The following is a 15,221-nucleotide window of genomic DNA, read 5'->3' as shown; positions in this document are numbered from 1 at the left end:
CTGCTTGCTGTGGTAAGTAATTCAGTGCAAGGCATAGGGCCGTAGACCTCCTGATCCACGGCCCTTTGGTGCCTCTGCCAGGGCCTGAGAAGCCCAGGAGCTTTCAAGAGCTGCACTTTGGAAGGGTTACTGTGGGGCAGAACTTCAGCTCCAGTGGGTAAATGACCATTGGGCTCAGTATATCTATACCAGGTACATAACCTGCCTATGAATAGTCGGGATAAACCAATCTATCCTTCGATTTTAGGAAAAGAAGGTATCTTTTCATATAAAGCAGATTAACCTAATTTACAATAGCAGAAATGAGAATATGCCCTTTCAAAGACAGTCCATAGGAAGCTCCACACTTTAACAAGCTTACTGTCCAAGAAGGGGAGAAATGAGGGAGCACAGGTAGAGGTGGGATAGCAGGTAGAAAATACTGTCAAAATAGATTCTTTTGGCAGGTCACAGAGGAAACGAGTTTGAAGGTAGAGGTGTCTAAGTGATTTGCTACACTGACTGTACAGCAGATAAGCCACAAAGCCAGGATTACTTCTCAAGAATGCTTCACTCCTATGCCAGCAGCCTAACCGTTCAAATACATTGCCTCATGTTAAAACTCAAAGCTCTCCAAGATGAGCAATAAACACACAGGGGAGATGAGAAAACCATCTCCATAAATCTGTTTACATTAATGTTCTCTTTTGAAGTCCACTTTTGCTGCATGATACAGAGTAAACTGTTTCATGAGTGCGTTTTATACGTGCTTCCCCTGCTTTGATTTATGGCCTTGGAGCAGCATGCGGATGTCATGTTGTATCTAGTCATCAGGCATCTTCCTACTCCCTTCCATCTGAAATCTTCAGAGCAGAGCAAACACTGGAAGCGATAACCCCATTTTCCACAATATTGATGACCAACGCTAAGTCTACAGAAAGGTATCAACATCAAGTCGCCGCATTTTCATTGACAAATCTCATGTGCTTTTAATAACACATTTTCTACAAAAGCAGCTGCTAGGCCAATAAATTTTAAAAAGCAGTTGGTAGATGATATGTTTAGAATAAAAAATTATTATTATCCTTTGAATGTAGGGATTCATTGTGTAATTTTGCAGTAAAAGTTACTCATTCAAATCTGAAACTCATGTTTCAGGCAGATGCTCTTGGCTCCAAAGACTTTCACCACATTTCTGAAGCTTAAATTGGAACATTTGTATTCAGCAATAATTACAGCTGCAATCAAACAAAAATGTTAACTTTTGTAAAGGTACGGTGAATACCTACAATAATTCAGATAATTCTTGCATTTTTCCCTATCTACCTTTCTAGACAACTTAATTTCCAGACATTGTGAAAACACTTAAGTGAAGCTCATTTGTCCTAAACTCAAAATTTATGAAAATGATTATTTCAATTTGATTTGCCTTCTGCTTACAGCTTTGAAAAAAAGGAACAAAATTACAATGAAGGGATAAATATAACACACATATGACACAGGAGTATACCAGCCTTGCTTTCGGGAGTTTTTCTGTCCTTCATGACACACAGATCAGACAATTTTTCGATTAAGAAAGCTTAGGACTGTAACAGACAATAATCCTTAGGACAGGGTAGAAGGAATCTTTCTACTTGAAATTATACCACAAAAAAAATCAAGAACTGTAGGTGGTTTTGTAAATCTGTAAAATAGTTCTCAAAATCTGAAAGTCCCCTCCTAATTAAAACAGAAACTGGAGGGTAGAAATGCGCACGCTTCCATCTAGAGACTGGAAGGGAGGTCTCTGCCTGCCCCTTCTGTGCAAAATAAAACTGGAAAGGACCCGACAGTTTTTCCTTTTCAGATGAAATCACAAATACCCAACCATCAATTTCAATTGAAATGAAAAACAATGCAAGACTCCTCCCTGCTATTTTTCTCCACCTTTACTCCTTTTCTTTTCCTCCTAAGCTTGTACCTTGTGTCTGATCTTTGGGTGCAGGCGGTGAAGAATATGATGTGAGGCAGCAATGAACTACACAGCTGACAATGATGTTTCCTCGGACACTCAATTGAAAGTTTGCCAAAGATATAAAGCAAAAAGAATATCCTTCAAGAACTGGAGGCAAAAATTAAGTTCATTGCTGTTTTATCCCTCTGCAAAATAATAAGACAGACATTGTAAGTGGCAGATCCTATTTCGGGGTTTTAGCTGTGATTATTTCTTGCCTAATTATTAGCAGTGGATTTACTATCTTTAAAGCAGAATTTTGTCACCCAGCAGGAAATCTCAATTCCATCAGGCACATTTAAATCTCATTCATTTATTCCTTAACTGTTTTTGACTCACTGGCTAATGAGGAAGGAAGGCTGCACTCAGAGTAGGCCCGAGGCGGGAGGGCGGCATGGCCTGCGTGCTGTCCCCCAGTCACAGCCAGCTGCCGTACCAGTTGTGCAACCGAGCGCCTTGTTCCGATGAAGGTATCCGCCTCTGCCTCCTAATAGTAGCAAAACTTGAATTACTATTTGAAAATCTTTTAAAAATTCTAGATTTGACGGGGAGGTACAAAACACCAAGCAAGGTATATGGATGCTTTTTGGACCCTGTTCTGCAAGGGGATTGCAGTGCTCAGAAGCTACCAGATGTAGGGACATGGGAGCGTTAATTGGACATGCCGAGTTCCCATCTTGTTCCATACCACATCCCTGTTTCCCAAGTATGTCTAAAGCACGGGCGCCTCCGCTCTCAGTATTAAACTAGATCATAAACTGCTACGTAAAATTAGTATAGAAAGAAAAACTAATCCTAGATTCCACCCAGTCCTGCAACATCTGCATAAAACAGGTGAACACAGACCCGGGCTCTGCCTCTCCGTACACTACCTGCACGCCTGGGAGCAGCGGGCTGCAGAGGTCACCGCGCTGCTCAAGCAGAAACTGCGCTGGCCACGGCAAGGAGGCAGAGCCACGGCGCAGCCCCTCAGGACTCGCAGCTGCTCTCTGAACGCAGCTCTGCACCTCAGGGCTGGAGCACACACTGGCGCAATTCTCCCACCAGCTGCAAAGGCGGCACAGGAACTTGATCGTTTACTATAATCAGGCCGGACTGTCACATCATGGAAAATATGTGGATATGATCTTGCAAGCGGCAGGAACGAAGGGAGGGTACAAGGGCAGGCAGAGGCAGGTTATGCCGATCACTGCGAATCCCATTTTGCAGAACAGTGTACGTAACTACACAGAGCGATTTAGGAAATAAAGACATGATTAGTTCGGGAGCTAATTTCCTTGGTGCTTTGAAGAATGTTGCAGGTGAGATATGATCCATGGTAATTATGGAGGAAGATAAAGACAGGAAAGTTTCTGGCAAAGCGCCAGGCCCAGGAATACCTGAATACCTCGGGAAAGGCATTATAGCTTGTACCATAGTTCTCTCAAATTATCCTTGATGCCTGAGCCATGACTATCACTGTTCACTAGGAAAAAAGAGGGTGGGGAGGACAAATACAGTCTATTCCTTATCAGAGTGCAGTGCTGAGGAGAAGTGACAGTATGGAGGAGAAAGTGAATCTTGTTCCCATGGTGCCCTGGTTGCGGCTTCTGTAGAGTTGATTTTCTTCCTAGTGGCTGGTACAGTGCTGTGTTCTGGATTTAGGATGAGAATAATGTCGATAACACACTGATGTTTTAGCTGTTGCTCAGCAGTGCTTACACCAGTCCAGGACTTTCCATCTTCCCCTGCTCTGCCCGGTGCCCAAGGAGCTGGGAGGGGGCACAGCCAGGACAGCTGACCCAGGGCTATTCCGTACCATATGGCGTCATGCCCAGTATAGAAACTGGGGGAGCTGGCCGGGGGGCAGCGATCACGGCTCGGGGACGGGCTGGGCATTGGTCAGTGGGTGGTGAGCAGTTGCATCACTTGTTTTTCCTGGGTTTTGTCTCTCTCTCTCACTGTTTTCCTTTTCATTACTATTTATTATTATTAATAATTATTATTTTATTTCATTTCAATTATTAAACTGTTCTTATTTCAACCCACGAGTTTTCTTACTTTTGCTCTTCAGATTCTGGGGGGGAGGGTGAGCGAGCGGCTGGGTGGTGCTTGGTGGCCGACTGGGGTTAAACCACGACACGTGGTAACTAGAGTTTGAAAAAAGTATATAGAAATCAATGTCATCTTAACATGTACGTTTACATACGGACCCACAGCAATAAAAAGTTATTCAGCTGCAAGTATCACGAGACCACGTAATCATCATGAGACCACCCGAATCAGATCTGCTGTTTCAAGCAGCTGCACTTGGTTTGGAACAACAGTGTCACCACCTGGAGAAACATTCTCACATTAGGCAGCGCCAGTTTGGGATTTGGATGGGAAGAAGAAACCTCCAAAACAACTTCCAAGTGATCTAACTTAGCAGCCCTACTCAACAGAAAGTGCCGTAAGCTCTTCCATGCCTGTTAAAGTTCAAGGTCAGACGCTTCCACAGGGGTGAACACCACAGACAAGACCACTTCCAACTGGGATGGAGCATCTCGGACATGGTCTCCTGTCACAGTACCCTAAGTTCTTACCAAAGTACACAGATGACATGGGAAGCGTCTATCACAATGGAAGTCCAAGAAATTATGGCTCAAAATATGGCACAGTTATGGCTATTAAAGAGAAGTGTTCAGTCCAAGTGAGAAAAAATATGTCTCAGAAATTAAGTTAAAACTTGGAAGAAATCTCTTGAGAACCATTCAGTGTTAACTGTGGCAATGACATACATTTCTATTAATTCCACTGCAATCAATTTAATATCTAAGTTAATATCTAATATCCATGAGCTACTGCAATACAAATTCCCAAATGGAAAAAGTTCAGAGATGAAGGTCCTGATTAAACGGACACTCATGTTCTACCGGAGCCCTCCAAGAGATTCAAATAATACCTTGCACTATTTGACTTGTTTTCTGAAAGCACAATAGCAGTGCTATTGAAAGCAGGAGAACAGAACGTGTTTATTATCCTACCTTTTATATCTGCGGTACAATTCTTTACCCATGACCCAGAAACAAATTAAAGGGACACTGTCAAGTTGTATATTTTAATGGTCGTCGTCCCTCTGTGCTACCAGCAATCTGAGATTTTTTCAGTGCCTAGAGGTTTAAACAAATTAAAGCTTTTGTTTGTTTACTTTTTGCCTTTCATTAATTTCACAGCAATGAAACTACTCAGGTTCCTTTGTCTCCCTACAGCCTGTTAATTAGGACAGGGTGTTTGCATTTGGACTTCCAGGGAAGAGTTGGAAATCCTACCGCATTGTTTCTTGTAGGAGTTTTCAAGTGAGCAAGAGGTAGCCATTGCTGTTCCAACCATCCTTTGGAAATGGACGACTCTGAAGAACTGATATGAATGCAAGTATGTTGCTGAAAAATCCAGTGAGAGTTTGAGATTGTTTTGTCTGTCTTTGTGGGGGGAATTCAAACAACTGCAACAGACGAAAATACAACAGAGCACCTGAGCATATATTAAATTGTGAAATTGCCACAAAAAATGCCAAACAAACATGTTTTAGAGAGTAACGGCCAGTCATCTGGACAGTTTCAAGCATTCTCACCATTATAAATGATGCCTTGAGTTGTTTTTGTTCCTTATAAAACGATCAGCAGAACTACTATGCAGTCCCGAACTTTTATACAGATTATGAAAGGTGGGGACAGTCACACAATCTTCCCATGCCTTAGTTTCCCCGCTTGTTTTAAGGCATTATGACAAATTGCAGCCCCACAGTGAACGCAAGCTTGAATCCATTCAGATTGGCAGAAGACTTTAACAGCCTCGGATGAAAGGTGTTAGAGGAGTGCCAAGTACTATCACTGTAATTATCATTCAATACACACTGATCAAAAGAATGAAATGTGAATTAGCATTTCCTATTAGCCCTACTTACAGCCTAAATTTTAAATATTCCTCCCATGGGCTCTCTCCATGAAAACATAGAGGAACTGTTGGTATTACTCAAATGGCTACAACACTGTTTCTACAGGAGTGGAGGAATGGAGGGATCTAAATAGGAGTTAAAAAATCATGAGAATAACACACGTTTCTCCTACAAAAGCTCGCTCAGGCTTTCTGGGAAGAGCTTGGAGCTGCTTTCTCACTCTCGCTCCTTCCCTGTCTCCAGTCTCTTTCCTGGCGCAAGGACGTGATCTTCTGCTGCAGCTCTAAGGATTTTCTGCTCTTGGCCTCCGCTGGACCCCGAGCACCACCTCTCTGAAAGCCACTGGCTTTCACGTACCCCAGAGGAGGGAGTCCTGCGGTCCTCAAAGGATGAGAAAGTGGAAGCATTTGGAGTAGCTAAATGAAATCCATGGAATTGTGCTAATTTACACCCACTGCAGAGCCAGACAACTTGCTGAAATGTTTGTTTTCCCCTTTCTCACCTGGGAACTACGCAGTATTTGACTTATTTTCCCTAGAAACACAAGCTCCCCTGTTGATCCACTGCCCAGGCCTAATATAGGAAGCAAAAACGTGGGTTTCTCCCCTAGTCCTGAATACGTTTCAGGGGTGGCTAAGGCACAGCAATTTAGTGATTCATGGCCATCTCCCTCCTGGTGGAAGTTGCCATCGCTGCAGATTAAATAAGGGGGTCTGACTGCGCGCTGTATGCATCCTCACCCTTTAGGAGCTGACCAAGCTCTATTAATTCTTCTTATACAAAGCATCTAACAGATGCTAACAATACCAGGTCATCTTCCATCCTCTCCTTACTGCCACAGACCAGAGCCAGCCTTGCTGCTCTCCGTACAGACGCCGTGGAACAGAGGGCTTTGCTGTCCAACCAGGTCAGTTCGATAGCAATCAAAAGCAGACCAAAACCATGCTCCACTCCACAAAAACTAAAACAGCGTTACTAATACTTTTAAAGTAGAGTGGCCTCAGTGTGTGAATTAAGCTGTTGATGAGCCCTTATGCCTCTTCCTTTCTGTAAGGCTGTCCTTTAGACAGCTGCAGGCTTGGAAAAAGAGACCTCCCTGGAACATATTCAGTTCAAAAAGGAAAAAAAATCCATACCCTGCCTTGCTGAGTCCTTTTCAGTGAAGCAGGTCATAGCACCATGTCTTTTATCCTGTCATTCCTGTCTCCTGCTTGATGCACATAATAAATCCACCATGGTTTGAACTGCAGCTCTGTGCTGAAGTCTGACAATCCCACGTATCTTTAACCATGCTGTCTTCCAGGACTCCCCCAACTGGAAACTCCAAGTTTACTTAGAAAATTTTCAATATACAAGGTCAGACTCAAAAGGTTAAACATATTATATCTACAATCAGTTTCATTTTCCAGTTCCTGTGCTAGGTAACACTGAGTATGGAAAAAGATTCCCTTTTTTAAAACAACATCTTTCATGCCTTAACTAGAATTTATCCTATGTCTCATAAAGTACATGCAAAAATTGAAGAGCAAAAATATCCAGAGATTTACGCTAACAGCTGACTTGGAAAAATAAGACAGAGGGCTCTAATTTTAATAACAAGCAATTGGAAATTGGACAACATGGCGTGCTGGCAGAGAAAGTACGAAAGCCAGGCGTGTCTGACCTGGGAACGATGACTTGGGAGTCCAGAAAACCACTTACTCATTTTCACATGACAGCATCAAGTTTGAGAAGAATATTTAATTCTCTTGAAACTGAAGGAGGATTTCAGAGAAGTATTTAGGAGTAGCTTAGCTAGTGGTTAACAGCAGGACTGGGAATTAGAAATTAAGAAATTCAGCACAGGACATATTTCCTGCCTTTGCTGCATGATCACATTTAAGTTGGTTAACTTTTCCCTACTTCAGTTTTCCCGTCTGCAAAATGAGGGTGCTCATAACTAGGCACCTTTGCGGAGAGCCTGGAAATCCATCAACAAAAGATGCTTTAAGAGCACAAAGTCTGCGTGCTGTTGATGTACCTGACAAAAAAGCATCTGACAGTCAGGTTAGCACTCCTAATTTTTGCAAAACAGTACCAGTGAGACTAGCAATAACTGCAGATGCTCAAGATGACCTCGTTTTTCTTCCAATCCCTAAAATGCTCAGCAACCCAATGCTTCCAAGCATGTCCTGACTGAATTGACAGATACATTCTCAAAGTAATTTACATATTTCTTGCTGCCACTAACACTGGTTATCCAAATTCAGTTGCAGTTGACAGTTTAATGATAATAGCTTTCTGTTTATATATCATCTGCGATAATGTTCCCATTCTCCTTAAATTCAGTCCCCGTAAAAGGGGTGCTCTAATGTATGCAGCCACAGACCAAAATGATAGTAATTTTCCCTTCTACTTGGAATGGTTTAGTAAACAATTACATTTCAATTAAAGACGGGGTGATCATGCCGAGGAAAGCACCATTCAGCTCTTCACATAATACAGGAAGATAAATTCTCCAAAGCCAAACTATTATAATACAATTTACGTGACTGCTTTTGGAAAAAAAAAATTAAAACAAAATGGAAAATAGTGTATATTATGCACAGGCAAAAACTTGGGAAAAAGTCCTTCAATATCTCGTCCACAGCAACTTGAACCAGGACCCCATTATTTAGGATTATGTTCAGTGAAGAGGAATGGTAGAAGGGTTACTCACTTTCATCTCTCCAGGAGTCTCCATTTAGTGGTATGCCATTAGTATTTAATACTTCATTTATCAAGGATTAAAAACAGGATAGATAGAGGAATGCTGTACGAGTAGCTTATAATGTATCACTGTAAATTCAGCTGTGTGCCCAACCCAAACAGGCAGAAAAACTGCTGGAAAGCAAGTTAACATTACAAGCAGAAGAACTAAAACCTAAAAAGATTTCATATTTCTTCGTGACTACAAATGCTTCATTATTAAAGGCCCTGAAAGGCAGAGCAATGACGAATGAGCCAGAAAGGACAGCTCCTGCTCCAAGACATCACACTCAGTGCAGAACAATAGCCAACAAGCAGACGATGAAGGAACACGAGAAAACGAGGCACGATACTCATCGTCACGACTGACAATGAGCTGGCGAAGAGTGTGTTTATACCACTGCGTTTGGCCCTTGAAGCCTCTCTGAGAATTGTTTCCCTTCCAATCCGATTTACACAGTTCTGGGGATGGGCAGCCTGAGCACGTCGCTTAGAGCTGCAGCGTGCTTTGGGTTTGTTCTGCTGCGGGGGTTTTGTAGCCCATGTGGCTTCAACCAGAAGCAGCACAGAAGTGTTTTCTGAGATGCTGGAAAGCAAATGATTGATAGTAGAATTGAGGACTAAAGGTCTGGAGAGAAGAAAATCCTAAACCCTACCTAGCATTTTGGGGTAAGAGAGAGTATACAGATGCTTCCTCAGGCGCAGCTCTGTAAGAAAGGCAGAGAGCCATTTTCAAGCTGTTTAAAAATATTCAGACTACATACGTGATATTCATTTACTCTATTTGGAAGGAGGCTCCTTGCACAGTCAGTGAGGTAGACTAACAGCAAGAAATCATTCTGGTTTCTTGATCCAATCGCTTAGTTCAACTCTTTTGCACAAGTTCTTTGGCAATCTGGACTTCTGCTTGGCCTGGGATATTTGCACAGAGAACTAGATAAACCAGGGTCTAATAAAGGCAGTCAATAGATGGCAGTACTCTAATGAGATGGGAGAGAAGTCACCACACAGCAAGTCTCAGCAATCCCACCCTTGCTCATCATTTCCCTGCAACGTGGGCAGAGCAGGAGGATTTAATACCCAGCAGAGTTTCCCATCTTCTGGTTCCTGTGTTTGATAATATGCAACACAAACTTCAGCTTTAACCCATCCCACACCTCAAGCTATCTGGATTCAATGCAGAGAGGCTAAATGCCTCTCTGTGTTCTTCTAGCAGGTAAATGTCAGCCAACAGCAACGCTTCACTCCTCTCCTCCTGGGTGTGGAGAAGGGTCCAGCATTTGCCCCGGTTACGTTGCTGTCTACAGCTCTTGAGCGTTATCAGCTGCTACCAATTACCCGTTCTCAGTGGAGACCACTCGAGGTCAGCACCTAAGCAGGCAACATTTTAACTGACATCTCATGCTAAGTCAAGCCTTCTGTCTTTCTTTTTCTATCCTTAGATATTGACATTTCTTGAAGCACTTGGTAATTAGGTTTCTTCATTCCAGGGACAGAATCATGACAAATTGGAAGGGTTCCAACAGGACCCTTTAACTCTAAAGACGTCTCCTGCAAACATGTGTGTGAGGATAGTCAGCCTCTTCCATGAGTGTATCAGATATAATAAATTCATTAGGACCAGAATTTCCCTGCTTATATTTAAGTTTTACACTGACATGCACCAAATCTACTGTTCCTAGGCGCTGATGGAGCAGTCAGAAAGCTTTCTTCTAGTCCACACGAAGCAGTGTGTAGCTGGCAATGGGAAGTACATTCACCATTTTCCAGTCAGGCATAGGCTAAAAAGTGAATACTGAACTTGGTGCTCAGAGCAGATCCCGAATCAGGGACCTCAGATGAGCAGTCACTTGGATTACAGACTCGGATTCATTAGACTACATCAGATCATACAAAGCTCTGATAGCACAGAAGTTAAGTGAGATCGTTTTACATGGAAAATAATAATTTTACAACATGAGATAACTAGGGCTAGGGAAGAATTTTTCATGTTTAAGAAGCTCTATTAAAAATTTCTTTTTCTAGAAGGAATAAGAACAGCTAGTTCACATATTAAGATGTAGAAATCTTAAGGCTTGATTTTCAAGGTGATATTCTATGACTCAAAAAAAATAGCATAAGCTGTTGTTTTCCGAAGTTGCTACAAAAGCCATAATGCCCAATTAACTGTAACTTGCCCGGCAAACTTCTGTATGGGAAGGGAGCACTTCCACCCTAGTTTGCTTTAGATTTCAAACAAAAGAAAGCAACTGGGCATGCGGCACTGTCAAAACGGCTGAATCCAATGGCTCCTGAGCTTACTAGTCCCTTGGAGACTCAACAGCAGAAGGATGGAGATGTCAGGGAAGAACAATGAGCTGTAAAATATGAAAAGCTTACAACATCAAAACCTACAGCAGCAGGCTCAAAAGTAATAATCCCATTACCACTAAACTAAAGCACTAATTACTATTCCCAGTGGCTGGAGTGGACGGACTGCTAATGTTCCTCTGGTTAATGAAGGAAGGTGAGGGAGAATATATTTCTTAAGTCAGACATCTGCTGAAATCTGGGAAGCCATAAAAACTGTATGTAATGAAGCCATTCATATTAATGACAATAACATTCGGAGGGCTGAGTAGGAACAGAAATGAGATGATAGTGGATTGTAACTCAGAGAAGACAAATGCTCTGTATTATCCATGTGATGACTGCCCTTACTGAATCCACACGGAATAACAGAGCCAGTCAAAGCAAGCAACCACATCCCACGTAGGCTGCTTCGCTAACAAGAGCTAACCTGCTTAAAGACAGGAATAACTTCTCTAAAAACATAAAGCAGGATATATGCCATTGGGAAAGGAATAACCAGCATTTTCTTTTCACTGGCTACAAGTACACTAAGAAAAATACTCCGCAACCCTCTGTCTGGTGAAGAATCCAGATTTTCCCATCATTCTTTGCCTTTTTCATCAACAAGTAGTACATTGTGTAAGGTTCAAAGATACTCATTTACTAAGATAGATTCTGATAAATGAAAGGCACAAAGCAAAAGCATGCCTATTCAGTTAGCTTCACTGTGTTTCTGTCTGCCATGCTCTGCGTTTTAGAGCATTTGTAACTGATAATCAATTCAGATAGAAGGTATACGGCTTGTGGAACAAGGGGGGTAGAGAAAAAACATTAGTTTCCCTCTTGACATCAAAACAAGATGCACCTTGCTTACCAAAAAGGTGATACCACAAGAGGAATCAGACTAAAAGATGATCCTTCTGTGTTTTGACCTGTTAGAACAGGGAGCTCTAGGGAGAATAACTTTCATCAGCTCCAGAAAAAAGAAAACCAACCATGCCCCTGCAGCGAATGCTCAAAGACATCTCATAGTCCATTGTTTTTCTGTTTCATTGTCTGCGGTATTTGCCCCATACTGTACACACTCCTTCAAAACAGACCTCATCTCCTGCCATCCACTCACTTTTCATCACTTTTTCCCATTTCATTTAGCAAATAAGACAGTACCAAAAACCACGCTCTCATAAATTCAGCATGTCTTCGCATATAATGGCTACAGAATGTACCCCCACAGTGAATGTTACGCATTCACAAACTTCAAATTTATAGAACTCAGATAAACTACGTGGACAAACTGCTATTAATGATTCATTCATCAGTGCAAATGTTCTCAGGTGAACTGGGTGTGCTCAGGTTTTTTTTTAGATTGCACCATTGTCTTTCCTTTGCAGTTCTGGTTCTACCTACCTCGGTTTGTTATGAAATAGCTGAGCCTGTGAAGTAGGTGTGGCCTGCAAAGAAAACCTATAAACACACGTTGAGAAAACCAGCTCCAAGACCATTTGCCTCTTCTCTGAATTAAAATACCTTTGTGCAAACTTATTATCCACATAGATCAGACATTTTCCTCTTGAAAATATAACGTTCTGATTGCCTTGGCTATCACTCGTTCTGGGTATATCCATCTCCAGCTGTGTATACTTTATGCTTGTACTTATTTTTTTAAATCTCTAAATAGATTTCTCTCTTACTATTACTGGAGGTTACCCTAAATGTTATCCAGAATACCTCGGTAACTTCAGCTGATTACAAAGCCCCAGCCTCCCAAGACTCTATTGCATTAACTATAGACATGTCCAGGCTGATGATACATTAGAAAAAAAAACAAAACAAACTAGCTACTCTCAAGCTGCATGTTTATTGCCCACTTTAAAAAAATATTTATTTTGATCCCACCATTGTGCTTCTATTTGTCAGCTGAGTGTACCCCTAAATTAAATAATTACTTGGATTTGATATTACTTGTTAGAGAACACAATCCTTGTGATAAAAATTACTGTGCTCCACTGCAGAAGTCTATCTAATATCTGCAGGATGTTAGAAAGATGCCTTATATCGGTGGGGAGGCAGTGAGAAATACCACTGTGCACATTCTAACTAAAGCAGCAGCAAACACTTTTAACTCACTCCAGAACCGATCTCCAAGGTATGACAGGGCCCATCTTCTAAAGCTATGAGCCAGCCCAAACATCTGATCTGGTAGGAGATGAGAGGGCAGGGAGAGGGGAGCCCTGTGGTGAGACTCGTTACCCCTCCTCATATCGCAGTGCAGCTGTTGGCAACTACTCTGTCGTCTGCAGCATCACAAAGCCAGGGCTCAGCACTGACAGATCCCTCGGTCAGCCGCCGGCTCTGACTTCTTTGGGTCTTTGGCTCCCTTCTGTAAAATGGGCACAGTAGTGCCCTTCCCCATGGAGCAACAAGACCCTGTTTGTCCTGTTTGATCTTGGTATCACTGTTATTCATGTTAGTGGTGCTGCTCTGTTCCACTCCCCAATGACGTTCTGTTCTTTACATACTGCTGTCACAGCAAACCAGTGATATTAGCAGAGCATCTCAAAGCAAAAGGATTGAAGAAATGGAAAACATCGAATGGCTCCTCTAGGCTCCTGCAGGGCGAGGATTCCAGGCTCTGGGGAATCACCAGCTTGGCAGGTTTTCTGTTAGTTAAGAAAAGGTTCTTCTACAGGAGAATTTCTCTCTGTAGGAGTATGAGGACATACCGTACAGTTGCAGACCAGTAAATACATCTATGAATATACTGCACTGCCCTAGGATTCACAAAGGAAATCTCACAAGTTTCCCAAGTGAAACAACTTACCAAAACCTGCTCCAGATTCAAATTCAAATTTTGTTTCTTTACCAAGAAATATTTTACAGTTGCTTGTTGCTAACAGTATCTAACAACAACACATTTACGTAAAAATAAGTAATCAACCGGTTTCACATACACCACCTCTTCTCTCAGGATGAGCAAGTTCCTCTCCCTTCCGGCAAAACCCCACAACAATCATTAGGACGCCATAATAATCATTAAGATGGGGAGAGACGCTTACCGTGACCCGGAAGGGCGTCGTGGCGGCAGGCTCCATGGTGGGGTTCTTCTCGGTGACCCCGCTGGGCATGCTGCGCCTCTGCCCACACCTCTCCGGCGGGGACTCTGTGGATGGTACAGAAAACAAAGGACAATTACAAACACACAAGCACAGGAACAGTCCCGGAACGTCAGCAGGCCATGCAAAATGTGGCTTCTTCCTTTGAGATGCCCTTGCAAATGAGCCGACACAACCACCCCACCGTATCTGCTCATATTTCCCACAGCCGCCTAGAACAACGTTCAATCAGCAAGACTTTCACCTTCAACAATTAGCATTTTTTATACAACTGTAAGCTTCAGATAATGCCTGACAGGTTGGCATTATCATTATTTCCAGTCTGCAGATGGGTAAACAGAAAATGTATTGAGCTGAGTGAGGAATTATATGCAAAGTACAGATCCGTGCACTTGTGGACTTCATACTCCTAAGGGAAACTGCTAATGGGGTTACAGGCACAAGATGCTTAAGTTACCTCTCTAATTCCTCTAGCAATTTGCTTTGTAAGTAGGAAAAAATTATCAAATCCTGCATTTGTAGGATTATGTAGTATACGTATCCATAAAGTATGAAATGCGGATAGGAATACTTACCTCCTTCCCTACTGGTGAGGAAGGGAGGGGGCTGAAAAGGCTACATTAACAAATATGCCTAACACTGAGAAGATTTAGAAAGATATTAAGTAAGGCCAGCAACAGCAGTATGGGGTGGTATTTCCTCAGTTCACAAATCGTCTTTGAAAGCACCATGGAACTCATAAAAATAGATCTATTTCCAAGCCGCCATTCAGTGGTGCTCAGACCTTGTCAAGCTTCCCTTCTCAAACCATTTGAGAGCCCTTATTAGCCAAGCATTTCCATCGCCCAAAAGGCGGAGCTGTGTCCTCTCCATTCTGTTGATCAGGAAGTCGAGAAAATGGGCAGGGCCTGTGGTCACGATCACGTAGGCACGTAGTGACCATTTCAAGGGAAAAATGCAGGTCTCTGGACTACAGCGTTCTCAGGAGCAGACACACGAGACAAGGGCAGAAGAACGCTCCTCCTCGAACGGTGCTGCTGCTGCTCGAGGGGAGCTGTACAGTCTGTATGAATCGACATGGGCCAGGGATATGCGCGTGGCTTTGCAGGTTACGAAAATGTCTTTCTACAGATCTCTACAGCAAGGCAAGAAGGTCAGAAGT

General features: G+C 42.5%; 1 protein-coding gene across 11 annotated transcripts in view; it reads right to left on the bottom strand.

Annotated features, from left to right (window-relative positions):
- The window catches only part of DAB2IP (DAB2 interacting protein), a 212,866-nt gene that overhangs the window by 130,523 nt on the left and 67,122 nt on the right, over window positions 1-15,221 (bottom strand). For all 11 annotated transcript variants that reach the window (XR_015703796.1, XM_087753427.1, XM_087753434.1 and 8 more), the window contains one exon: window positions 14,003-14,106. Coding sequence is in view for 10 of the 11 variants with exons in the window: in XM_087753427.1 (XP_087609553.1) it covers window positions 14,003-14,106 (104 nt within the window). In the remaining variant the exon portion in view is untranslated. The remainder of the gene's footprint in view (window positions 1-14,002; window positions 14,107-15,221) is intronic.

Source organism: Nipponia nippon, unplaced genomic scaffold (assembly GCF_047370975.1).
Source record: "Nipponia nippon isolate SJK-2023a ecotype South Korea unplaced genomic scaffold, ASM4737097v1 scaffold_16, whole genome shotgun sequence".
NCBI lineage: Eukaryota > Metazoa > Chordata > Aves > Pelecaniformes > Threskiornithidae > Nipponia > Nipponia nippon.
Note: the sequence above shows the minus strand (reverse complement) of the source record. Positions and strands in the feature narration are given on the sequence as shown.